Below are 27614 nucleotides of genomic sequence, written 5' to 3'. Positions count from 1 at the left end.
GCTGCGCTTCGTCATACAGCAGTGACCCAGTCCCAGGGGGGCAATCCGGCCGTTATCTCTATCCCCAGGGCCGCTGCTGCGGTATCAGTGACTCACCGCCTCCGTTGGTTTTTATCTGTCCGTCCTGACTTTCGTACTGCGATGTGTGTTCCTTCCCCACACTTTCCAGGTGCAGTCTACCTTCCGGCAGCTGCGCTTGTCTTTCCTCAGCCCCTGTTCCAGTACGTCGGTAATGGGGGCCAATGTAATGGCAATGGCGACAGGGCGCGATCCGCGATTGTGCGGCTGCTCTGGCTGTTGTAATCGGAGTCACTCCAAGGACGCGGCGGTTGTCCCACAGTCGGAGTGCTTTTTTTTTTTTTCCTCGCCCCTCTGTAAGACTAGGGTCTCTCCGTACAGGCCCTACCGTGGGGAAAGCTCCGGGCCTCCGTCGGTCGGCAGTGTCCGTGCCTTCAGGGAGCGATCCGGTGCCTCGTCCCATCCCCTGTGCTGCTGTTATGGTGCCGGCGATATCCCTCCACATTTCGGTTCTTTTGTGGCTCCGTTAACGTTGGGCTCCGTCTCCACACCTCCAGGGTCTAGGCCAACTTCCGCTTTCCGTGGCCGCCCACCCCTCACTTCCGCTCGGGCATGTGGGTGCTCGAGGCCGGCATTGCTTAGCTGATGGCAGGCTGCATATCAGCGTTGTATGTCCGTTCCGGGCGTCGGATTTGTACCAGGGTCGGGTCGGACGGTGCAGACTGCCCTCCGCTCTCGGGAACCACCACTTGGGGTGAACTTGAGCCGGATAAATGATCGGATTATTGTAATATGCCGCGTTGCTTTCAGAGCTCCTTCACTACACAGCCACCATGCTTTAGATGCCGAACCAAAGATTCTGACCACGATTCGGGCAAATAGACTGGTAAAAGTCATCAGTGACTTAGTCCACCCCGACCAATTGGGCTTTATGACCCATAGGAATATGGCCTTAAACCTGCGTAGACTGCATGGGGTATTGGCCAGAGCTCACACTCTGCGGGAACCAGCCATAATTGCGTCACTTGACGCAACAATGGCCTTTGACACGATCGAATGGTCTTATTTATGGGCAGTTCTGGCCAAGTTTGGGTTTGGACCCGAATTTATCGGATGGATACGTCTGCTGTACTCAGAACCGCTCGCTCAAGTAGTTGTAAACAACAGAGCTTCCCCTCCTTTTTTGCTGGGGCGGGGCACCCGTCAAGGTTGCCTGCTGTCCTCCCTCCTTTTTGCATTGGCTCTGGAACCTCTTGCTGCTTGGATACGCTAGGAACCCTCGATTAAAGGTTTACAGTGGTCCCCTCAATGGGAGGACCGCATATCCTTATATGCGGATGACATATTACTCTATTTGTCCTCTCCCCGTAAATCCCTTATTGTTATCTTCGATGTCCTGGCCTCCTTCCGGAGAACTTCAGGACATTCAATTAACTGGGAGAAATCCTTGTTGTTTGTATTGAAGGGAGACCCTCCAGTCCCTCCGCGACACTGTCGACACTGTCCTATACAGTTCAACACAGAAGGGTTCAAATACCTGGGAATTTTTGTCTCCTTAGATCCCTCGGCTAGGTATTCCCGAAATCTTCTCCCCCCTTTGCAGAGGCTCAAGAGCGATATCTCCAGCTGGAGGAAGCTTCCCCTTTCATTGTTGGGTAGAGCAGCCCTTTTTAAAATGATGGCTCTTCCTCGGCTTCTTTATGCTCTGCAGAATACCTTGGATGTGGTGCCACCGGGATACTTCCGTGAGACCCAGAGCATGCAGCTAAGCCTATGGTGGGAGGGCTTAGCTGCAAAACAAATAAAAATTTTCTTGGTATGACTGAGGTATCGCTCTTCCAGATATCAAAAGATACTATTGGGCCTCCCAACTAGCGGCTATTAATCACAGCACATATGGCCGGGTTGATGACCCAGGATATGCTCTGGATAAATGGCTTTTTCCTGGGGGTAGGTATAGTAGAGCCTTGTACTCTCGGTTGAATAAATTGGCATTAACTGGACCAACGAAGCATTCGGTTCAGATCTGGCATGATGCCATGAGTTCATTGGGCTGGAAAAACAAACTAACCATATCCACCCCACTGTGGGACCTAATAGGGATTTCTACGGTTGGAGATATCTGGTGAAAGGGGAAAATCAAATAATTTGAGGAAATGCAAGTGGAGTATAAGCTTGCAAATTCTGAATATTTTCGTTATGGGCAGGTTACCCACTACCTTCTCTCAGCACTACCCGAGGAGACAGAGCCCCTAGAGGCCTCACCGCTTGAAGATAGGATATTAGACAGACACCTTCCTGACAAAACAATCTCCCTGATATATAAAAAACTGGTTAACCACAGTTCTGAACCCCTTGAGGCGTTAAGAGACAAATGGAAACAGGATGGGTTAGAACTCGATGATGAGGATTGGCAGATAGCAAGGTCCTCCCCAAAAGAAGGTGCAATTCCAGCTCGCTTGCGATTAGTTTAACTTAAAATTCTACACAGGATCTACCTCACTAGACCCGGACTAGTACATATGGGGCTTTGCAAACGACAGTGTGGACTCGTTGGGACTTTTATCCATATTATCTGGGAGTGTGAGCACATCGCCACATATTGGCGCAACATACATGACATAATGCACAGAGTACTAGGGATCGCCCTACTACCAGAGGCGAGGAGGTGCTTACTTAACATATGGGAGCTTACTGACCTAAACACCTCACAAACACAATGGGCCACCCTGGGTTTTATGATTGCCAAACGAAATATAGCCCAAATGTGGGGAGCGGCACAATCTCCCACTCTGGAAGTTTGGGAAAAGAATTTAGATTGGTGTATGTTTGGGGAAAAGACTACATACCTCGCGAGGGGACGCCCTCACAAGTGGTCACGGGTATGGTGGCCCTGGAACAGTTATAGAGGGGATATTTGTACACCACCCCTGAATGCCGCTATTGATGAGCCCCCCCCCGTGAAGTTCTTTTGCAATTGTAAGTTTTGTTAATCCTATGACCCCCTGATGTGTGCTCGGTGAATGCGGCGGACCCTCTGTACAGTGATTTTTCTGATGCTTCTTTAATAAAAAATTTTTTTAAAAAAAATGTTGAAGTGTCTTTTATTGGTGTGATATTATAGGGTAGGAAATAAAATAAACACATTTATGTTTTCATTAATTTTTTGGGTAAATATTTTCTAATTTAAAATTATTATTTTTTTAATGTATTTATTATTTTTTTGTATAATATTTGTAGGTTTTTAATATATGTAATTAGTATTATAATATGTGTTCTTTTTATGTTTGATCTTTTTTAATTTAAATATTGTTTATTTTGTTTTATCTTTTTAACAAAAGTAATAATATTTTTGAACTGTTTGAGTGTGAATAGTAATTTTTGTTTCTCCGTCATCCAACACTTTCCCTTATGTTGTACTCACTGGAGTTAAAATAGTAATTTGTACCTCTCCGCTATCCAGCACTTTCCTTATTGTTGCATTCACTAGAGTGGGAATAGTAATTTCTAAATCTCTGCTATCAAGCACTTTACCTACTGTTGCACTCTCTGGAGTAGGAGTAGTAATTTTTACCCCTCTGCTATCGAACACTTTCCCTACTTTTGCACTCATCGGAGTGGGAATAAAAACATTTCCCCTCCGCTATCCAACACTTATCCTACTGTTGCACTCTTCGGAGTGGGAATAGTAATTATTGTCCCTCCTCTATCCAACACTTTACATACTTTTGCTCTCACTGGAGTGGGAATAGTAAATATTACCCCTCCGCTACCCAACACTTTCCCTACTGTTGCACTCACTGGAATGGGAGTAGTAGTTTTTACCCCTCCGCTATCCACCGCTTTCCCTACTGTCGCACTCACTGGAGTGGGAATAGTAATTTTTACCTCTCCGCTATCCAACACAAATCCTACAGTTGCACTCAGTGGAGTGGGAATAGTAACTTTTCTCCTCCGCTATCAAACACTTACCCAACTTTTGTATTGTGAAATTTAAGTTAAATAGCTTTCTAATAGTTTAATGCTTTCATTTATTATAGATTTTAGTGTTTTTATATTTTAAATCATTAATATATATTTTTATTTTTTATATTATTTTAAACATAAATTAAAAATAATAGTGTAGTAATTACTTTAAATTAAATCTATATGTATAAATTATTATGTTTGTGTGTTTATTTTTTTATTACATTTCTTTGGTTTATTTCATTAAAACATATATTACATTTATTTTATTTTATTATTATATATTTAATATTTAATGTATTTAATATCTATTATTTTATTTTATATTTATATAAAATTCGATATTTTATACATCTTTATTTTTTACATCGATGTTTTTGAGTCAATATTTTTGTACTTACCTGTTTAAGTATAGGAGTCAATATTTTTGTTGTCTATATATATATATTTTTTTAACATTGATATGTTTTACATTGATGTTGTGTCAGTGAACGTAAGCTTTAATCTCTCCGTAATATGTCTTCACTGATCATACCTTAGACTTAACGACTACACAGGTGTCTCCTATTTTGTTAGGTTGTTCCGCTTCGTTTTTAGGTAAAATCTAAGATAATTCTGAGCAGGCAAACATGTAAGACGAGCGCCGCTCAAGGTTAACTGCACATACCTTACTCTGTTACGATCGGGCAGAATTTTACCTAGATCACGACAGACAAGAATTTGCATCAGGCTCAATAAGTCATCCACGATAACTGTATATTAAATGCCAACAGGGCCACATATACTATCAATTTGGTAACACACCAATGCACGTTGTTACATTTAAGGGCACATGCGATTGCATGAAAAAGGATTGCTCGCATTTTGGAATGGTTACTAGGCGAATGATGTGTAATTTTCATGTCTTGTGTCTGTGTTTTTCAATGTCCTTCTCTCCTTGCAGATTTATTAATGCATTCAGAAGCCCTGAAGGCGTGAAATTAGGAACCGTGAGTAATCCGGTTCCCTATGAGGCCGCAGGTTAGGGTGCACCTTAGCGAGTGCATACCGCCATGGTCCCTGGCCCTGAAGAAAGCCTCGCAACTGGCAAACAGAGGCTGTAACATATAGACCTAACATTTTAATTTAGGCTGTGACTCACCAATTTACTCAGTCGCAACATCCACCACACACTTTTTATGTAGCCTTACTATCCCACCATTAAAAATTATTTAGGAATAGTAAAGACTATTTTATCTCCGCTTGCTGGACCACTACTTGCACTTATCACAAAAAATCCCGCTACGCTGTAATCAGGCGTTGAAGCACACCGGAGAGGCATTCGGCCTCTCTGGTGGGGGCCCAATGATGAAGAATGTCAGCAACTAGGTTGGTGAGTGAGGGCCCTTTATAAAAGCATGAGTGATTCCTGTTGATAGCCCTTCAACCTCCTGGCTTCATCCTTCTGTCGGTTATTGAATATTTTCCCGGGGAATAAGAGTGGAGGCAACAAGTTCCCTCTCTCTCTTTTTGTTTATATATATATATATATGTCAGTGAACTTATTAACACAAATCCAGAACCCGTTGGCTTGGTCTTCACCCAATAAACTCACATTTGCTGCTTACTGACAAACATACTCCTTTGGTCAATCACACCCTCTCCCTCCCGATGCTAAAGAATTCCATTGTTAGCCTGTTTGTGAAGTCTATGCCATGGCATAGCACACACCAGCCACTCTTTTAATCTTTCCCCACATCCATTCATCCATACATTCACCTTGTAAAGGAAACTTCTGCAATAGAATTCCACTTGATCATTTTGATTTTCAATAGTCCACTAATATTTTCCATTTAGGTCTTTTGAGACACCTAACATGCAGCTGACACTGCTCCACCCCACAGACCTTTAAAATGAAACTTGCTACTCTTCTCTGACTTACCTCCCCAGATTTTGTCTATGTTTACAGATGAAAACAAGTTTTCCCTTCATTTTCAACCACTCCTTATGCTAATTTCTTAGGAAAAAAATAAGGTTTTACCTTGACAAAAATTGTGAAAATCACAGCAGGACACATTTTCTAGCTGGTGCTACAGGTGGCACTGACATTGCAGAATTCGGATGTGTCCAATAGTGGTCCTCAGATAGCAGCGCCACCAACTTGTGTGACCTCCAAAAGGTCAAGGAATGAGGGTGATCTAGCATTATGTAGCATTCAAGCCCTCATTTCCGCTCAACGGTGTACCACTGTTGAATGGAAATGCGGGCTTGAGGTTTCAGGGATTGTGAGAAGTTGGCCTGATATATGATGTTTCCAATTCTGGAACCACCTTGTATCAGTCCAAACAATCCCTTATGGTGTCTGGTTGTAAGTCAACCTTATAGACAAGCTATCTTATTGGTAGCATAGACTAAGCAGCCTTAAAGGCTAAACTCAAGAGGTCGTGTTAAGCGAGCTGTTTTACCAATCACAGTCCTGTAATATCAAATGAAAGGACACCACACAAGTATATATTATAAAAATATATGTGTTTATTTCTAAAATAATCCCCAGTACTCTTTATGAGCAAAGGGGCACAAGCGTTAAATCAAAAGCACAGTATAACATACAAAGTTGCACAATTATGGATGAGGGCGGGTGGCCACTCAAACCATATATTCAGAAAGTGGTATAAGAGATACCAATCGAACAGTGGTTAGGCCTAGGGCCTAGGGAATCGCTGGGAGCAGTCGGGACAAGCAATGCTGAAGTCGGGAAAAGCCCGCGGGATTCGGGTGCAGCGCTTAAAGCACACGCATGCACCAGTGTTAAGTCAATGGTGCGTAAAAGTTACACAGTTAGAGTTTTAGGATACTTCCGCTGAACCCAGAGGGACAAAACTTTAGACACAGACCCTAGAGGTGTGTACCAGTGTGGGAACACCGGCCTTGCAATGTTACCTCACCCACAGGAAGCGGGTGCATAGGGTCGAAGTGGCGTCGGGTTTCGTCACGCAGGTTCTTGGTGCTTGAAGCTGAAGATGCTGCATGCGATGTGAAGGAGAAGTGTCCAGTGTGATCCAAGGGTGGATCAGAGTCGTAAAGTACCTGAAAGCAGAGGGGACAGGGTCTGGGTCACTCAGCAGTGACCAGGGTGGAACCAGGACGGAACCAGGCAATGTCAGGCGCAATCAGGTGGTTGTTGAGGAGCTTCTCTCCGCTGCCACGTGGGCTCTGGGGCATCTGTGACGTCCAGGAGCGGGTCAAGATCTGTCCCACGCAGGTTCTCACCATCGGCGCTGTCGGCTTCAAGATCGGAGCAAACAACACTTGGCAAGAGCAATCCACGCAGGACTGGAAGATTACTTCTCACTCGGACCAGGAGGGTCAGAGCGGGTACTCCTTTTCAGAAGAGCTGGTGCAAGTCTGGAGCAACCAGAATCGCAAGTCGGTTTTAGGTTTTCGTCGGCACAGGGGCCACAAGCCAGCTGGCAAGTGACCGGGCCAACGCATCGAGCCAAAGAAAGCAGAAGTGCCCCACCCAGCACTCGTCGAGTGTACAGGGGTGAGCTTCGGTGCAAGAGTGGCTCACGGTTGGGGCTTCTCAAACCCCGGTGTACAGCTTTGAGGGTCACTCGTGGGCTGCACGGTCAGCTTCTTGTGGTCTTTTCAAGATGGCGTGCCCCACGCTTCCGGTCACCTCCACGGGTCTCAGCTCTACAGGGACTGTGGATCGGGCTGTAAGAAGGCAGGCAAGCTTGATCTCGTCGATCTCTGTTGCTCGAGTTCCGGCGGGAACTGCAACAAAGCAGACGTCGAGGTGCTGGATGGTGCCTGTTTGCACAGGGTGGTCACTCCTTGACCACAAGGGAGATTCTTCAGTCTTCTACGTCGAGTAGGATGTCGAAGGGTCCAGAATTTCGTTTCTTATGTTTCATCAGGATAACCTGAGTGCGTTGGCATTGCTCCAATTCTTATACCAATCTAGGGGGCTGGATTACCTGCTAGGTCCCCTCCTATGGGTGGGACCCAGGAAGGGGGTGGATACACCCCTTTCCTTTGATCGTGGCCGTGCTGGGACAGGGGCTGGTGTGCCCCAGAATCGGTTTGGCCGGATTATGCAAGGGGCAGCCTTGTGCTCCCCAGGCAGTGTCTGGTTTCTTTCAAACCTTCCTGCTACAATCCACTATCTCCTGTCTGGAGTGTGTAACACCTCCCTGCGACAGGAAAGCCTTTGCCCAGGCCTCCTCTGCTGAGTTTCGGTCAGCAGCAGGAGGCCAGACTCGTGTCTGTGGCAGAAGCATCCATTTTGTGGATCTGAGGCTCTTTTAAAAATCAACCGCGTTTCAGTAAAGTAACATGTCTTCTCCCTCTAGAGGGGTGGATTGCTATCCCCGTTGACAGAACTGTTGAGGGGATAGTATTCCAAATCGTATGACACCTTACACGACATATTTTGATAAAGCCAAACCAAAGTTAACATATAACCGCGAGGATTATAATGCACTTAGTAGTATATGGTATGGTAATATCTCGGAACAGCTTAGGGAATTGGTCCCGACAGCTGCAGACAGGCTCAGCTCATGCTAGAGCACCATCTCACATAAAACCAAGCACTCTACCTCCAGGATTGTTAAGGCCTGCCATAGGAGTGACTGATAGGTATATATGTGTACAGATAGGTTTAGATATAGGCATACTATATCTAAGCAAGGGGTGATTACACCACCTTGCCCCAGCTGAGTGATCAGCCAGTTGTGTCAATTTTAGATAGCCAGCCAGGGGTGGCAAAAGATATGCTGCAGCCCCTGGTAGGCCTTGGATGCACCTATGCCCTGGGCCCCTATAGTGCTCTGTACAGGGGCTGATAAGGTGACCCAAGCCAATCTAGTTATGCACCTAGGGTACATGGAATCCATTTTACAGAGAGAGCAGATAGCCTGGGGCCCTGATTAGCAGGGAACCAGGCCAACTAAGTCGAAAACCAGCTAAACACAAGGAAAAAAATCTGTGGTAACCATAGTCAGGTAGCCACCTTCCTACAGGGATGCAGACCCTCTTAAGGCAATGGAAAGAAGGGACTCCTGCTTGTTTCTAACCCACCCCATGATTTTTCACTCAGTGAAATTCACAATCCATAGCATTTTGGAGGAGTCCATTTTCTGTTGACATGTTGTGGCAAAGCACTAGTCTCTGCTATCCCGGGGATGCACCATAAGTGGGCACTGCCCCCTCATATAAGGGTACAAAGAGTTTGGTAGTTAGTGAAGGCTGATTCTAGGTTCAGGAGTACCTGTAGCCCTGGAGGAGGGAAGACCTGCTCCATTCAGTCTGTCGGGTTCTAATCTAGGACCCCGATCAATACTGTGACCTTATGCCCCTATACGGCTATAATCCATTTATACCCCTATAATGTTATAAACGATCAAGAGCAATATTTCAGAAACTCATCTCTGGCCTAACACGATCAGAGCCACATTTCAGAATCTCTTCCTCTGCAGCTCATTAGAGCAAATGACACAGCAGAAGCCACTATCTAAGATTCCTAGATTACACTCCGAGTTCTTCAGCAAGATAAAACTCAGCAACCTGGGAAAGCCCCGCTTGCTATGTTTTGATTAGTAATAGAACTCTAATGAGCACTGAGAGACGATCACTTCCTAGTGACATCTTTATTGACGTCTTATGTCCAAAAACGTACGTCAAACAAGGCACCTTTAAGGTATAAATATTACCAACGTTGCCTTAAGCAAACGCTGCCTCAACGACATCGATGATAGGGATGGTGTGGTGAACACAGGAGCAGAACAGCTGTCCCTTACAAAGCCCAGCAGATACAAGCTGCCCACGGACGCTGCCCCTCCTCCTCCTCGACGCGCTGAGAGAGACGCTGTCTTTTCTCCTGCCGAGAAAATCCAGCTCCGGCGTTTCCAGCCTACTCTTGCGAGTGACTGGGATATCGAGTCCTGGAAGGAGATACAAGACCTTCAACATTCTATTCCAGAGGTATGGTGTTGACTAAACCTTTAGAGAGAATTCTTGAAGCAAACCTTGGCAAAACCAACTTAACTAAAACTGCTACTTACTTACTCCCTCCCAAGTATTAGGCTTAGGTCAGGTACACTGGGGTAGGCGTAGTTAGAAGCACCAGTTGAGTACGTTAGCTAAATGTATATATGAATGTATATATTTTATTCATTTTAACCATTGTATGGCTAAGAAACCATACCAATGCTTTTACAGTATTATTTCGGAATCCTCATTTTACTGTACGCACTTTTTATAATAACTAGTCTTGCAATTGTGGCAATTCATTTCTCTTGCATGAGAAGAAAGACTGTTCAATAAATAATACCTTTTTAATGAAAACGCCTGTCTCTCTGTTCTCTGCATCTTGGTGAAAGTAATCTGCACAACTGACTGAGTAAAATAACTGTCTATTGTTTCACACGACTCTAGAGATTGACTCTTATTCTAAGGAGCAAAGTTGTCATGTTTATGCGGTTGTTGGAAAACTGAATCCCTTCTTGTCTGTACCAGGGAAGCTGATCACTTCCTATTCAGTCAAGAAAGTTTCCAGTGACCTCTGAGCTAGTTGGTAACAAACCCAATTAAGTTTAGCATAGTCAGTAGAGACCTGGAAGACCGCACTTCTACGTCTATACTACTGTTTATGTTATTCCAATGCGCAGGGCCTATAGGGGAAATAGGAAGTACACTACATGGCGCCCAACGTTTGGTAAGGCGATAAAACTAACGCAAGACGTTAGAGTAACTCAGTCGTGCATTTTTCACACAGACCCCTTTCTACCGTAAATACTCCAATAGACGTCTGGAGTGGGTGAAAGGTTAAAATCCGCCCGAACTTAGTAGGAAGAGATTCCTATGTAAAGCTCTGGTTTATTCAACGTTGTAGGATACAGTGTTCCAAAATATTGTGCACCTAATCTTTGTCTCCTTGGAGACCTGCTCTGCAAAACCTTCCTGACAATAAAATGTCAGACGATGATGCCGCAGTAAATGCGACTCAGCAGGGTCCCGACGGGACTACTGAACCGGGTGCAATAATCATTCCGGTACATTTAAGAAAATCTATAACGTCAATACTTATAGAAAATGGACTGACCACGCAAGGTGGCACAGTCGTCTTCGTGATAGAGGCACGAATATCGGCAGACAGAGGTATTCTATTCTTGGATAAAATTTCCAGCGGCAAACACCGCAACACACGAGTTCCACTATTACAAAATAGGGGATCCACCGGAAGAGTACGCTCCTTTCGAGGAGATTGAAATCCCATTAAAATTCCTGCTCTGGTTTAAAGGTGCCCTAAAACATAATGATCATATTACCAGGCTCGGTCCACTAGGTAGACCAGGAGCAACGTGGCCGGTTCTAGCCAGCTACACACCACATCCGGACATTGCAAAAATGTCAAGAGAGGAGCTGTTAGCACAGCTAAAAACATTAATTAAAATACATAGACAATTAGTCCAATATGTAATGCGGACTGCTACAGTCCAAACAGCTGTTAATGTACCACAGCAGACCCCTCATCAGGGGAACACAAATAAAATTACACCACAGAACATACAACCATGTCTTGGTAAAACACCCATAAAACGGGAACAAATTCCTTTCTGGTTAGCGAAGAAAATTACTCAAATAGAGGCAGTATTTCCGAATACTACCCCTATTGAGAAACACAGAATCCTGACCATCTGCCTTCCAATGGGGGTCACACCACACGTGGAGGACTGTGACACTTGGGGTACAGTCTTTGCTTCCTTTTACACGAAAACACATGGTGTTCCGTCAATGGCGGTAATACCAGAAGTGCTAAAACAGATTCAGAATGAATACGGTCCAGAACCTGCTTTAACTCTTGGAATGAAATTACTGAAAGACTTCAAGCAGGTCTCGGCTATATTACTAGCCAATATAAAAGGAGAAGCAGCATCTGTGGCGATCCGCCAGAAGTTGAAGGAAACAGATATAACAGATCAACCAATTTAGCTTGCCAGAATTATAGAAAAAAGTTATGAAGAACTAGGTAGAGACAGCTTGGGTGGAAAACCAGTAAAGCCCCAACTGCTCGAAAATCCTGAAAAATTATTTATTAAAAATAATTCAAACACTCCTAAAAAGAGCTGGGATGGAAATAAACAATCCACTCCCAAAGAAAAAGTTTTCCAGTCCAGAGGAAGGTCTCCTCGACGGAGGGAAAGAACTCCGACTCGAGAACATCAGTCTCCCCAGAGGGAGCCCTCTGAGAAAAGATATAACCTTAGAAATAGGGATAATTTGAAGAAGCCTGACAGATATCAAAGTATTGATACACGTCCCTCTCGATCTTTTTCGCAGAAATCGGAAAGAAGAGGACGGTCAGACCCAGGAGAGCACACCAAGTCCAAAGACAAGGAACCTGCTCAAAGTAAAAAGTTACAATTTCCAAGAAAGAAGGTAGCCAGTATTAAGAGTAATCGAACATGCCGAGAATACTGAGGACACAGTTGAAAAACGGGGAGTGGGCACAGACAATGCTAGACAGCGCAGCAGAAATCAGCATAGCTCGCAAGATCCTGATGAGTCATCTGGAGACAGTGGACACAAATGAATACATTCAAGTAGAAACTGCAGACACCAGAGTTAGCGAACCTCATAAGATATACGAAATAACACTGCGTATAGAGGGTGATAAGACTAGGAAAATAAGGGGTCTATTTTGGGATAAACTCTCAAAAGGCTATGACATCCTGTTAGCTGAAAAAGATTGGCCCCCAGAGTTTGTCAGGGAGTGCCCTCGTGGCGAAGAAATGATTATGCCTGCCTTCTCGAATCACATTTCGATTCACACTAAATATGTATATGCAAGGAAATAGGCAGTGGCCCAGGCACCAGCATTATATAAAAATCATGTAGGATGGGATGAGGACTCTCCTCCTCACAAAATCCAGTTAAAAAGTAAGGGTGGGCGGCCAGCTACGCTCCGTGAACGGAGTGTGCGTAGTGCCGCCTACTCCGCATTTTGCGGAGCGGGCGTAGCCAGGCGGCACTACGCACGCTCCGCAGACGGAGCGTAGCTGGCCGCCACCCGCCTCCCTCCCGCCCTCCCTAAATACTTTCAATTAAAGGAGTCAAATAATTAAAACGCACTTACCTTGCCCGCCGCTGCCCGCCGCGTCCCCGGGGCTCGCTATCTTCCGTCTTCCGTCTTCTTTACTAATGCGCATGCGCGGGCGGCCGCGCATGCACATTTTCTCGTGAGAAATGCGCCTGCACGGCCGCCCGCGCATGCGCATTAGTAAAGAAGACGGAAGACGGAAGGAAGATAGCGAGCCCCGGGGACGCGGCGGGCAGCGGCGGGCAAGGTAAGTGTGTTTTAATTATTTGACTCCTTTAATTGAAAGTATTTAGGGAGGGCGGGTGGCGGGGCTGGCGGCCAGTGGTGTTTGCGTAGTGGGGCTACGCGGAGTGCGGAGGTGGGCGTAGTTTCTCGCCCACTTCGCGTAGCTCCGCGAAGCCCCACTCCGCCAACTCCGCCCAGGGTTATTAAAAAGTCAACCGACTGCCCAAAGGCAGTATCCAATTAAGCAAGAAGCTAAAAAACAAGTCAGGGAGATTTTAGATCAACTTGATACCAGGGGGTGATTGAAACATGCACCTCTCAAATGAGCAATCCTTTGTTTCCTGTCTCCAAACCGGACGATTCATATCGTCTAGTTTTGGATTACAGACACCTAAACTCATGTTGCAAAACATTCGCAGTACAAAATTCGCATAGTGCTGCACTAATGAATAACATAGTTCGTAAAAAATATAAACTGACATTAGACATATCAAATGGTTTCTTTTGTCAAAACATTGCACCAGAAAGCAGATACTTGACCGCTTTCTCAGTAATAGGGTCTCAGAAAAATTTCTGTAGGCTCCCACAGGGATTCAAGAACAGCCCATGACTATTCTCAGCCAGAGTAACAGAGTTACTACAAATGTATGATGATGAGGCATTATCATATGTAGATGATATCTATCTCACAGACGACGACTTAGAGATTCACTTGAAAAGAGTGAACACCATAATACTTGGGTTCGCAGCAGAGGGTTACAAATTCAACTTTAAAAAGTCTCGAATTGCCCATCTGACAGTATTATTTTTAGGATACGAATTGTCAAGTGAAGGAAAAAGCCTAGCGGACAACTTTTTAGAGAAGTGCGCTGTACTCCAAGCACCTAAAACGCTGAAGAACTTACAATCGATTCTAGGTTTCCTGAATTTCGGTAGAACTTACATTCTAAATTATGCGGAGAGGGTTAAACCTCTCTATGAACTAATTAAACCTGATTTTAAACCAATCAACTGGACTAAAAAACACACAGAAATTTTGAGATCACTGCAAACAGACATGTTAGCAAAAACAAAATTAGTCACACGTGACAATACACGCAACCTTGTAATCCGAGTCATCCCAGGAAGATGCGGATTCACGTACCTGACCTCTAATGAGGGAGAAAAGGTACCTATAGCTTACAAATCTCACTTGTACACACAAGCAGAAAAAACATTCAGTCTCACAGAAAATACTGTGAAAGCAATACTAACTGCATTAGCTAATGAAAGGGAACTAGCACACAGCAAAAGGATTAATGTCCTCACAGCGGAATCCGCCTTCGAGACGCTATTCAGCCCAGTAAACCTGTCTACAGTGTCACTGGATCCGAAATGGATACAGTATGTAAATTCTCTTGCTGCGGACGACGTGAAATACTATTTTGCTCCGCAATTCGAAAAACTGAATGATTTAAAATATGAACAAGAATATCCTTTGCCAATCGAAATTCTGCCTCTCCAACAATACTCCTGTATAATCTACACAGACAGATTCATACAGCATTTCAACGTAGAAAATAAATCCTACGATGCAGCCTGCGCGATTGTTAAAGGTCGCTGGCTGTGCGGTAAATTCAGACCAAAAATAACAAAAACTGAATCAGTAAGAAACTGTTCGGCTCAGAGAGCTGAAATCAGATCTTTAAAGGTGACGCTTGAAAATGCAGAACGTGAATTCCCGACACTAATCGTGTGCGATTCGCATTTTTGCGTCAACTCTTACAATAATAAGTTGCAGAGCTGGATTCAAACTGATTTCAATGATGACACAGGTGCCACAATCAAGCATAAAATGCTTTGGAAACAGGTAGTTCTTTTACAGAAAGAACTACAAAAGACTCACGTGATACACACTTTGAGTCATCAACGTGATGGCGTTCACGTTGCAGGGAATTCATTGGCTAATACAGCCACAGCGGAAGCAACTAAACCGGCTTCCGTAGCCACAAAAAAGCGTTCAGAAAAATACATAGACGGGGAAACCACGCTGGCAGTAAAAACGTCCTCAAAAAGCGCAGCTGTGCAGCACTACCAGTGAACTATCCACTCAATTATGCATACGTAATTGATGCAAACTCCGTTCCTTTTGCTCGAATCCCTGGAGTGGGGGATAGAGTAATTCCAAACATGGAACACGGGTTAGGACTAATTACAGCGGCACATGAAGGGCTTGCTTCTGCACATGCTGGCGTTTCCGCAACAATATCATTATTAAAACAGAGATATTGGTGGCCTCGCATGAGAATACAAACTAAGAAATATGTATTAGAATGCGAAATATGCCAAAGAATGAAAGTATCAACAGTAAAACGACTGGCGCAGACTCCCCTTCTCATCTCAGATAAACCATTAGCATGTGTTTACCTGGACCACTGTGGTCCCCTACAAAGGGACGGCAACTATAAATATATCAGGGTCGCAGTGGATTCCTGTACAAGATTCATATGGATGTGGCCCCAGCGCTCGGCTGACGCCAGAACGGTTATAAAAGATCTGCGAGTCTTTATCGGCACATACGCAATTGCCATGTTCCATTCTGACCAGGGTCCTGCTTTCAGCTCTCGAGCTTATAAGGAGGCCATGGCCAGTATGGGCATTGGGTTGCGATACTCTTGTCCATCACACCCCGAAGGGAACAGTGTAGTGGAAAGAAAAAACCGGGACATAAAGCAATCTATAACAGCGAAGGTATTAGGTTCGGGTGATGGGTGGGTCAAACATTTAATAAGTGTCCAGCTCAGTCTAAACAATTTGGCAAGACATTCTCTAAAAGGTTTCAGCCCATACGAACTATTGTTCGGAACTAGAATGCACATTCAGGACTTAGATAGTCAGGTATCAGTGGTAGAAGATAAGAATAAAGACTTTGACATCAAAGATCTTTTGGCTGTTTTACAGGACTTGAATGAAACAAGAAAATCCTTAAGCAACATAAAGTTAAAGCAACAGCCAACTACCACTGAAGAGGCACCACCAGCCCCAGCAAGGCCTGTCTGGATTCCAAAGATTGGGGATCTAGTCAGAGAAAAAATAGCGGTGAACAAGAAATTTGGGCCTTCTTACAGAAAAGTAGTACCTGTCTTGGCAATCAACTGAACAAGATCAGTAGTGCTACCGCCCCTTGCTGGTAAAAAGGAGAACAGAGTTGTATCAATTGACCTGGTAAAACCACAAGCATGTGGCCTATAATCAACAGTAGGTCCAGTGGACTCCCGAGAGACAACAGAATACCCAAACTTGCAACAATCCAAGAGGTTCAAACTGAAATACTAATCACATTCGATAAGCCTGCAGTGCACAGAGAGGGACTATGCAATAATGCCATGGAACTCGTGCCACTTGGAATACAGATTGAATCAGTTTGTCAAGAAACACCAGTCTACAATGATGTGGCGTCAGAAAGTGCTACCGAAAGACAAATTGAAAGAACAATTCCAGCAATTGACAGAACTGCCTCTGGCTACTTCATCAATTTCGACAACTTTTCTGAAGATCAAACCGACCCTGAAGTGATGCCAGAAACAAAGACTTTTAAAGAAAAAGCAACTGAACTCTTTCATCAAATCAAAGAAGTAAATCTGAATGCACCATTGATTGAGCATTGGATAATCTCAGGGGTACTTATACTCCTACTAGGCCTAATTTTAGTTTAAATTTTAGGAAAGTTTATTAAAGTTCAATGGACACAACAAGTCAGAACATCAACCTAGTCCTAAAACCACACAGATCATCCCACGTGAAGAAAAGAGAACTATCAACAGTAAATGTCACAGCCATTCAAATACCCGGGGGGGGGGGGTGGTATGGGACAAAACTGACTATGAAATATATGGTGCGGTCGAAATCCTGAAATATCCTCACCAGTTCAAGGTTTCCTTAAGTGACTTTGTAAAACCAAGTACATTTTCTGATGATTGGGATTTTGAAAGTATTAATAATAACTTTTCTCTTCCCCCCACCCTGCTAACCCTGCACTAACCCTCAGTTCTGGAATTTGATGTCTCACAGCGCCAGGAAACCCACGGTGTCAGTGCGCTTTATAAATCCCATTTAATAATAATAATAATAATGATGTCTGATTTCATGTTGTCAGCTAGATTTACAGAACATGATTATTTACAAGGTTCGTCTAATTATGAACAGATGTACTGCTTCTCACATTACGGTGACCATTACTTGCATAAATCTGCACAACCTAGAAATGTTTTTAAATATAACCAATGGGAACATTGTTCCACTCCACCTAAGAGCAGTTCTAAAACATTCTATGAGAAATTCCAGTACTTCTCAGGGTTTAACACCAGTGATGCAGAAACGTTTTATTATAAACTGTTAGATAAAACAGAATTGAAAACAATGCTGACAAATACTAAATTAATATATTCAGAAGCATTTTATGAAAAAATGATGACATTTGGTTTTGATTTTTGGAAAAATAACATTGAAACAAAAACCATCTGGGGTACAAAAGATTGGCAGGTACAAGGCCTAGAAGCATTATTTCGAGCCTGCATGATCCCAGAACAAATAATGTTCTTAAATGACACAATTCACCAAACAACCTGTCTTGGCCTAGCTAAGATTAAAGACCTTAACAACCCGTCTATTCCAAAGCCAATACCTGATAATGCAACTACAGATATTAAAATAGACGTATCTAAAATTTTACATTTAAACAGAACACATCCTGATTGGAAAAAGTGGTTAATCTGGCCTACTGACACAAATAACTGTCAAGATAGATTCCTGAACAAAACACCAGGGTTAACAATGACCAGACCAGACCCTAGATACTCCCAGAGACAACATCCAGGGATAGTAACAACATACAGTGTAGGAAAGCTGTGCTTTGAATGGCTAGAATCATCCACACTGGCAGAAATTAAGCAACACTTATCTTTACTTAAAGATGGTGCTGATTTGCGTGATTTCATTCTGGGACCACGCAAGCAGCGTCAAAAGCGTTTCATAGCGACCAGTATATATGCGGCTTAAAACAAGGCTTGGAAAGTAACACAAATTGAAACAGCTGAAAAAATACGAGAAATTGATCGTATTAATTTGGAAAAATCACTTTCTGTTGTGGACAATGGGTTAATGACTCTGTCCTCCAGAATATATTCACTGGACAGTATTGTATCATCTGCCATAGATAAAATAGACAAAGACTTGCTAATGTTACAGCATGGCCAGTCACAATTGCGTTCTATTGTACAGTTAGGCTGGACGCTGCAAAATCTTCGTTCAGTCTATGTGCCATGGCGTTTAATCAGCACAACGTCATTGTTTTCCATCTTTAACCTTACTGATAAACAAATCAGCTTGGCACAGAAAGGAGCAGACTATACAATCCTGAGCATCGAAAAACTTGAGAGATTACCATTGACAATGTCAGAAAGTCCTGTCATTGAATGGATAATACACAGGATTATCACAATTCCGATAACAACTTTCCGATTTAAAAATTGCCTTGAATACATACCGACTGGCCAGTATGAACGTTTGGGTAAAGGGTAGCATGGAAATTACCATATACACACACATGCTATAGTGACAGCAACAAAAATGTATTTCTTAGTGGTGAAAACTGCAAACATTCACTAAGCGGTATACTTTTGTGCCAGGGTATTAATTTACAAGGGGCCTGTGAAGGAAATTCAAACAACCTTTCATGCCACCAACATGTCACACCTGCAACGCAGATAGAGCGTTTCTTTAAGCAGCTCTCGAACGGGAGTTACATTCTAATAACGGATCACAGCTGTTGTGGCCTTTTGCCAGGGAAAGCATATCTCGTAACCGTAACTTCCATGGTCAAATGCAGTATGCAAGCATTGTTTCCAAACGGCTCTGGAGACTCCGAGACTCCCATTTGGCCTCGTTTGAATGTCTCTTCTATACGAATTGATACTTTAAGCAGAATGAAGTCTGTGCTTTTGCAGACAACAGTGCCCATCACGTCATCAAAAGAGACGTTTGATCTCCTAGTTGCAAGGACAACATCAGAGATTCATGACCTTTTATCAACAAATTGCCCCGTGCATTTCACAGAAATGCTTAGCCAAATTCTTAACATGTCTAGTGCCATAGGCATCCCAGGCGTATTTAAGGCCATTTTTACGGGACTGTTAACACCATTCAAAGCAATTCTGGGAATCATTCCTAATTTTGTCCATTCAGTCTTTGGCGGCATACCCCTGATTTGGGGACTTGTAGCAGGCATTTTTTTTGACCCTCCTGCTCCGATATGGCAAGCCTAAACTCAGACATGACTCCGACAAGGATGGAAAAAACGATCCTAGCAATACGCTACCGGGACCGCATAACTAGAGTCCTTGGATTGGCCAGGCTGAGAGATCTGAACATGACCTGGTTTCTTTCATTCAGACCTATATGGCAGACCTGCATCTTACCTGTGCTTCGATGTATGCTATGCGGAGATGAGTACGTGTTGGACACCTGTCTTGCACTTCCATCAGCAGTACCAATGGATATCGATACTTTGCTAAGTCCTGTAACGGCTCACGCATTGTGTTGTCCCCAGCGGCTACCAATCCTGATGACGGCATTCGTTGAGACTCCTGTGCTACGACTAGGTGGTAACAGTGGAGCGAGAAACAAAAGCAACATCACCCAGGTACGACCTTCTGTGAGCATTGCTGATCCAGACTTTGATGATAGCAATCATTCCCACACCTGCCAAGTTACAGCACTATCGAACTTGGTCGAACTGTCACCTGATTTTGTAGACCAATTTTTTGAGAGCCTGTCTGATATGATGTTCTCCCCTGAACAGAAACAATAATTTTGAAAAACATTCCGACACACAGCGTTCCCATGAACTCTGAATTCGGCCTTCAGTTTTGATCAACAAAAACTGCTGAAAAGCGTTAGAACTCTATTTCCCCGTTCACCATGAACAATTTTTTTGAATTGAACACTTTTTAAAAATATTTACCTTTTTTCTGGGACGAAATTCTTTGCTTAAAATAGACCTATTCATAAAGAACAGAACTTCTATTTTTAGATAAATCTAGAGACATAATAACTTTACATCAGCCTCTAGCACATTTTACAGCAATGCATTTATATGTGATGAAATTATCTTGCACTTCTTTTCTGTATAAAGAGATATTTCATGTGTAATTTTTCGCAATATCATTCACTGATTACATATGCTATAATTTTGAATGATTTCTATGCTTAAAGACGTACAGTACCAATATTACCATGTATTTCAAATACGTCATTTCAAATGCGAATATGTATTTTGGGGTGGGTAATGTTACACATGCATCTTATTGCTATAGTTTTTAGTAATTTGATGGACATAAATTCGTGGAGTGGGTGTCGCGTTCTAATCTTGGACCCCGATCAATACTGTGACCTTATGCCTCTAGACGGCTATAATCCATTTATACCCCTATAATGGCATAAACGATCAAGAGCAATATTTCAGAAACTCGTCTCTGGCCTAACACGATCAGAGCCACATTTCAGAATCTCTTCCTCTGCAGCTCATTAGAGCAAAAGCCACTATCTAAGATTCCTAGATTACACTCCGAGTTCTTCAACAAGATAAAACTCAGCAACCTGGGAAAGCCCGGCTTGCTATGTTTTGATTAGTAATAGAACTCTAATGAGCACTGAGAGACGATCACTTCCTAGTGACATCTTTATTGACGTCTTATGTCCAAAAACTTACGTCAAACAAGGCACCATTCAGGTATAAATATTACCAACGTTGCCTTAAGCAAGCGCTGCCTCAACGACATCGATGATAGCGATGGTGTGGTGAACACAGGAGCAGAACAGCTGTCCCTTACAAAGCCCAGCAGATACAAGCTGCCCACGGACGCTGCCCCTCCTCCTCCTCGATGCGCTGAGAGAACGCTGTCTTTTCTCTTGCCGAGAAAATCCAGCTCCGGCGTTTCCAGCCTACTCTTGCGAGTGACTGGGATATCGAGTCCTGGAAGGAGATACAAGACCTTCAACATTCTATTCCAGAAGTATGGTGTTGACTAAACCCTTAGAGAGAATTCTTGAAGCAAACCTTGGCAAAACCAACTTAACTAAAACTGCTACTTACTTACTCCCTCCGAAGTATTAGGCTTAGGTCAGGTACACTGGGGTAGGCGTAGTTAGAAGCACCAGTTGAGTACGTTAGCTAAATGTATATATGACTGTATATATTTTATTCATTTTAACCATTGTATGGCTAAGAAACCATACCAATGCTTTTACAGTATTATTTCGCAATCCTCATTTTACTGTACGCACTTTTTATAATAACTAGTCTTGCAATTGTGGCAATTCATTTCTCTTGCGTGAGAAGAAAGACTGTTCAATAAATAATACCTTTTTATTGAAAACGCCCGTCTCTCTGTTCTCTGCATCTTGGTGAAAGTAATCTGCACAACTGACTGAGTAAAATAACTGTCTATTGTTTCACACGACTCTAGAGATTGACTCTTATTCTAAGGAGCAAAGTTGTCATGTTTATGCGGTTGTTGGAAAACTGAATCCCTTCTTGTCTGTACCAGGGAAGCTGATCACTTCCTATTCAGTCAAGAAAGTTTCCAGTGACCTCTGAGCTAGTTGGTAACAAACCCAATTAAGTTTAGCATAGTCAGTAGAGACCTGGAAGACAGCACTTCTACGTCCATACTACTGTTTATGTTATTCCAATGCGCAGGGCCTATAGGGAAAATAGGAACTACACTACAAGTCCTGACATGCCACGGTGTGTGTACTGTGTCTGTGTTTGCTTTTGTGTGTCTATGTGTAATGTTACACATGTGCTGGGTGGATTGTAGGCCATGTGCAGTGTAAAACGTTCCCTACAAAGGATAATGTGATTGTTGCACAAAATGGTGGGGTCACTTCAGATTGTCTTTGCACCCCAGATACCTCATGATTTCCGGGTATAATGGGGAACATACATCTACATCCTTCGAAGCTCATGAGGTCTGCCCAGCAACAGCGCATGATCTGCCCTTGCCTGGTGTGTTGTGCTGGGTGTCGCTTTGCAATAGTGGGAACGGCTCTTTAAAATTTAACTGAACTTGTGACTATCAGAAATACTTTATCAGTTTCGCCTGCTCCCTCCCTTTAATACACATTTTTTCAAAGCACTGCATTGAACTAGCCATGGGTTTTTGAAAAAGCACTGTGCTCGGTACTTACCAACTCATTCCCTGTGATCTGCATCAGCCAAACTGGTGTCTGTTCCTAGATTCAACTGAGGAGGAAGAAGCTAAGAGCTAAGAACCCCTAAGGCCTGGAATGATCTCTGTTTGCATATCAAAGCCCAACATAATTTTTGGGCCTTTAGGAAGGCCCTCAAAACATGTTCTTTGTTACACTCAAACTGTTAGATCTATTTGGTCTCCTTTCCTGAGCTAGCGCCAAGACGCCCTCGGGGGCAAGCGATGGCTCTATAAAAATATCTAACATAACAATACAAAAGGATCAAATGCAAGCATTCAAAGATTCGATCTGCTCAGAGTGGGAAATATTTTTAATTTTAAAGAAAGCCTGTTTGGTTTGTCTTGGCTTCTCGTTGGTGCTTCCAACTTAGAAAAATACTTTCTGAAATCAGCAAATAGTTATAACTTGTCTAGAACTGAAGGAGAAGCTCTACCGAAGCAGCACAGGGGACATTTTCCAGGATTAGAGCTATCTATATCCTTGTTTCTTTCAGGTCTAAGAGAATGCTGGGGACTATATTTGCTGATTGACCTATCCAAGCAGAAGAAGAGAATGCTGTATCGCCCAAAGTGCGGAGATGATGCTAGCCTCTGGCAAAGATGACTAGAGCAAAGCCCACCAGACTAAATATTTCAAGGAGATCATTTCATGGACACGAGAGGACCACGAGGCTCGAGGATCTTGCAGATCACTTGCTACAACCAAAGGCACTGAATTTAATGCAAGAGGGTCGCAGACCTTCCAGGACTTTGAGTGTGATGAGGATCCAATGTTCACCGACCTGCCCGGCTAATATTATCTATGTGGAAGTTGGTATTTTCCCACTTTACCCAGGATAGTAGAATAGCATCATGATGACTGAGGCTGATGGCCTTGATTCTGTGACCAATGGTCCCTGGACTACAGCCCTTTTTGTTTCAAAGATGTCATGGTTCATATGTGCGAATGGATCCCAACATTAAACGTCAGTATCCAAGCTATGACTATGAACGAGCAGGTCCAGTGATGCTGCCACCAACCAAAAATCTGAACCAATGCTTGCCATTTTTTAGATCTATGCCCATGCATTTTGGTATTTCCTAGACAACTGCTTTGTGTGCTAATTCCAGTATTACCGAAGTATATTTTGATGATACTGGCTTTGTAACCTGTTAGGATCTCTGATTAGTCTCATGAACTGCTTTGGTACCTCTGAAACCCCTCAAATGGATCCCAGTGATAGAGATAATTGGGCACTTCAAGAACATTGACCCTGTGGCACTTCAGAAGAAGCTCCCATGCAAGCCAGTAGCAAAATCCAAGTTGGTTGAGAGACCCATGTCACCTGGAGCAGCTGTTTATGCATTTTGGTGCATGCTGGGATGAAACCATGTTAATCGTGTGGTCAAATTGAGGGTTCATCGATAAAGTGTAAAGGACGGTCAACCAATTAAAACAACAGGGATGCTTTGTATCATTCTGTCATGCTCTTTTGGCCCACTGACTTAGCACTGTAAACACATTGTAGAATACCAGAGACCCCAAAAGTGTTTGAGACTTTACAATATTCCACAAAATCCTACTAACCTCATAGAACAACACAGGCAACCGGAATCTACATTATATTTGTATACTGCGCCTTGCTGTGTAACCACTCAGTTGATATATGGGGGTCGCAATCGCATCTTGGGCCCAGAACACCAAAGGATCTTCTAGTTTTCGATTTGTAGCTGCTCTTATTTCCTGTGTATAAATGAAAGACCTATTCCTTTTAAAAATGTTACTCTTAAAAGACGCTGAATAGTTGTGGCCCATCATCAAGATTACCCACCATGGATAGTGCGCTCAACCCTGATGATCCAGGACCCAGAGAAAATGTGCCATAGTTCTTCTATGCTGTAGAAGCTCTTACATTGATTGATAGCTGGTCTCACAAGGGCATGATCACCCCTACTTCAACTGACGGATTTGAGGTAGAACCTGACAGTCTTCTTACCTCTGTTAGAGTTCGTCGGCATAGCTATAATCGCAGAGTCTCCCTTGCAGAGCTGTTTGCCGTCCGTGTCGGACACTTTGGTTTTGTAATTCGCATAAAGTTGGAATGTCGCTGAGGCTCCTTCATGGTTAGATGACTTCTCGTCCTTGTCTTCTGTATTTCCCACGCGCTCTGCAAAAATGTGGGAGAGAACAGGCTGCTGTGAGTGAGTATAGGTTGCACAAACGATAAGCTACCATGGAGGTTTTGTCATTGTTTAGTGAGGGAATAATGGCGTGGAACTGGGCAAACGGAGGTGAGGAGGGAGCCAGGGTCAAACCGAGCTTCAGCAACAAAGCCAGAGCTGCTGGGCAAGGACACAAAGGGCAGAGACAGGTGACTGCAGAGGACGGTTGGAAGGGAATGAGTCGTTGCAGATCACACGGAGAGTCTGTGCAGGAGTAGTGGTTTAAGCCTACAGGCCAATTATTTCAAGACTGTCCCAGAAGTACAAGGTTCTTAATTCCACAGTTGTGTTACACATTATACACAGCCCGACCATTTGCCGTCAGTCCTTTCTTTGCTCTTCAAAAAGCCCAGGAAGAAAAGGACATTCATTTTCACTAAATGCGGGTTGGGGGGTTGTGTAAGTTTTAAGAAACCGACGACTTCTGCTAGATATACAAGGGTAACATGGACCCTAATCCAAGCACGGAAAATAAACTGCAGTACACCCAGTGGGGTTGTAAACAAGCACTGGCAAAGCCAAAAGGCTTCTGCAATGCGAGAGCTATTGTCTTTGGCAATGTCTTTTAACCATGCTGTATAGAGGCCCTGCTGCTGTTCAGCATGTCTAAAAGTCATGGGAAAAAGCACTATGATGCGGTCAGTGCTGCTGCATCATAGCATTTTATTGTTGTTGCAGGAGGGGTAGGATACACATAATGGGGGCAAGCTACACAACATGAGTGGGATGGAGGGCGATTGGGGTGAAGGTAAAAAAGTGTTCTGACGTGGCCAGGGGTATCCGCATCATAGCGCTTTGTTTTGTTATGGTGGCTGGGACAATTGGAATGAGGGGCAGCAGATGGGAAACAGGTGGGAGGGAAGAACCCAACATAACAACGGGGAAGGGAGCAGACAGACAGGGGAAAGGCCAAACCAGCAGCGGCTCGTCTACTAGGGTACATGAGCGTCGCCCCCTTTCCAGCAGCGTAAAAAAAAGAACAAAGAAAATGATAATAAACTGTGGTTTGTTATCATTTTATTTTGTTTCCCAGATTCTTGGAGTGGGGCCAGGGGGATAACAGGCACCCATGGGAGTCGGTTTGCACAGTTATCACTGTGCATGAGGGTTTCGTCGGCCGCCTCAGGCAGGCCAAACAGCCAATCGCACGGAAGCTCTCTCCAACCCAGCTGCTTTGCCAGGTAGGAGATACCAAACACAGACTTCCAATCTTCCTGGGAGCACAAATCATGGGCGCTCAGGCCAATCCTGAAGCTGCTCTCATGCATAAGCGCAACTTCAGGATTGGCCGCAGGGGTTTCTGGGAGCCTGTGCCTGCAGTGGAGCCACAAAAGGAGCAGAAGACCGCCAATGAGGCAGGCGGCAGGTAAGTTCTTTTTTCTGTTAACCTTTTTTTGTTGTCGTGCCCCCCACCCTCCCACCCCGCCACTCTCCTCTGACACCGGCCGCTACTGGTGGGTGTGTGGAGAGGGTGAAACATGTGTGTTGTGAAAGTAGAAGGCAAAAGAAGAAACAAGGATGGGGATATGGGGGACGGCTTGAAATCATAAGCACTCATATGGAGTGCTTGAACCCCAAAAAAGATGGGGACATGACACATGCATGCCATGAAGAATATGAGCGATGCAAATTAGAGCAACACTGAAGCTAAGTAAGTTATGGAGGGGCTGTAAGCCCAATGTGTGTAAAGGAAATGTATCCAAGAGACAGCGCAGCGCGTGCGCTGTCTAGCTGAGACCTAATAATGGAACAGGAATGCTACCCAGAAAAATATGCAGATTGCATGGAAAAGTTTCCACCAATGTGATTTTTCTGGGCAGGGGAGTGATTAGTTGAGGTGTGAGTCCAGAACATTGGATTGTGTTCTGGGAATATTTTTGGGGTTTTATCAGGATGAGTAATGTGCTCTTGCCATGGGTGGACCATGGACATTGGGTGGGCCATTGGCATTGGCTAGGCCATTGGCATTGGCTGGTTGGCTTCCATAAGGGCACTGATGAGCTGTAAAAAAGAGAATGGGATGCTTTCCAGAGGATTTCCCAGTGACTAGGTAGTGTTAGAGAAAGTATTTCTATTCATCATTCTTGGGTCACTCACCAAAGGCTTGGTGCTACCTGCCCCCCCGTGAAGCAATAGTGGGGACCAGGAGGAGCAGAAGAAAGGAGCAGAGGGGCAAATTATGAACATTATGTGAAAACAAAACAAAAATCCATCATTTTAACTTGCAGCAGAATTTCACTGTTACTTAGTGTAGTAACTGTGGCAAATTTGTTGCCTGGCAACAGGGTTCATTTCTGTCAACTGTGGACCTCGTTGGATCCAAGTCAACCTGCAGCCATTCAGGAGCAGTGGCACGCAAGAACTGGAAACGGCAACAGGTCTCCTTTTGAGAATATTGCCTCTGTTATTGCCTGTTGTTCCAGCTGGACAGCATGGGCATTGTAAACTTTGAGAATGATTTGTAGCCATGCTGTATAGCAACATGACTAAAAATAATAATAAAAACGAACTATGATGCATCCAGCGCTAATGCACTTTTGATTTTGGAGCGGAGTGGCATTGTGTGTAGTGGAATAGAGTGGCTGTGTGTCATGGAATGGAGTGGAAATGTGGGGTGAAGTGTGGAATTATGTGGCATGACGTGGAATTATGTGGTGTGGATACGAATTATGTGATGTAGTATGGAATTGTGTGGCATGAAATTGTATGACATGGAATTGTGCAGTGGTAAGTGGAGTGGAATGAAAGGGCATGGAATAAAATATGTGGCATGGAGTAGAATTAATTGGCATGGCATGGAATTATGAGGTGTGAAATTTTGTTGCATGGCTTGAAATTGTGTGGCCTGGTATTGGGAGATTGTGTTGCAT

General features: G+C 43.8%; 1 protein-coding gene across 1 annotated transcript in view; it reads right to left on the bottom strand.

Annotated features, from left to right (window-relative positions):
* Positions 1-27614, bottom strand: part of LOC147679831 (uncharacterized) — a 553220-nt gene that overhangs the window by 43032 nt on the left and 482574 nt on the right. Inside the window, exon 5 of the mRNA XM_086943391.1 lies at positions 24519-24689. Within this exon, the coding sequence (XP_086799517.1) occupies positions 24519-24689 (171 nt within the window). The remainder of the gene's footprint in view (positions 1-24518; positions 24690-27614) is intronic.

The sequence above is a fragment of the Lissotriton vulgaris genome, chromosome 11 (genome assembly GCF_964263255.1).
Source record: "Lissotriton vulgaris chromosome 11, aLisVul1.2, whole genome shotgun sequence".
NCBI lineage: Eukaryota > Metazoa > Chordata > Amphibia > Caudata > Salamandridae > Lissotriton > Lissotriton vulgaris.
The sequence above is the reverse complement of the archived record's forward strand: the minus strand, read 5'-3'. Positions and strand labels throughout refer to the sequence as shown.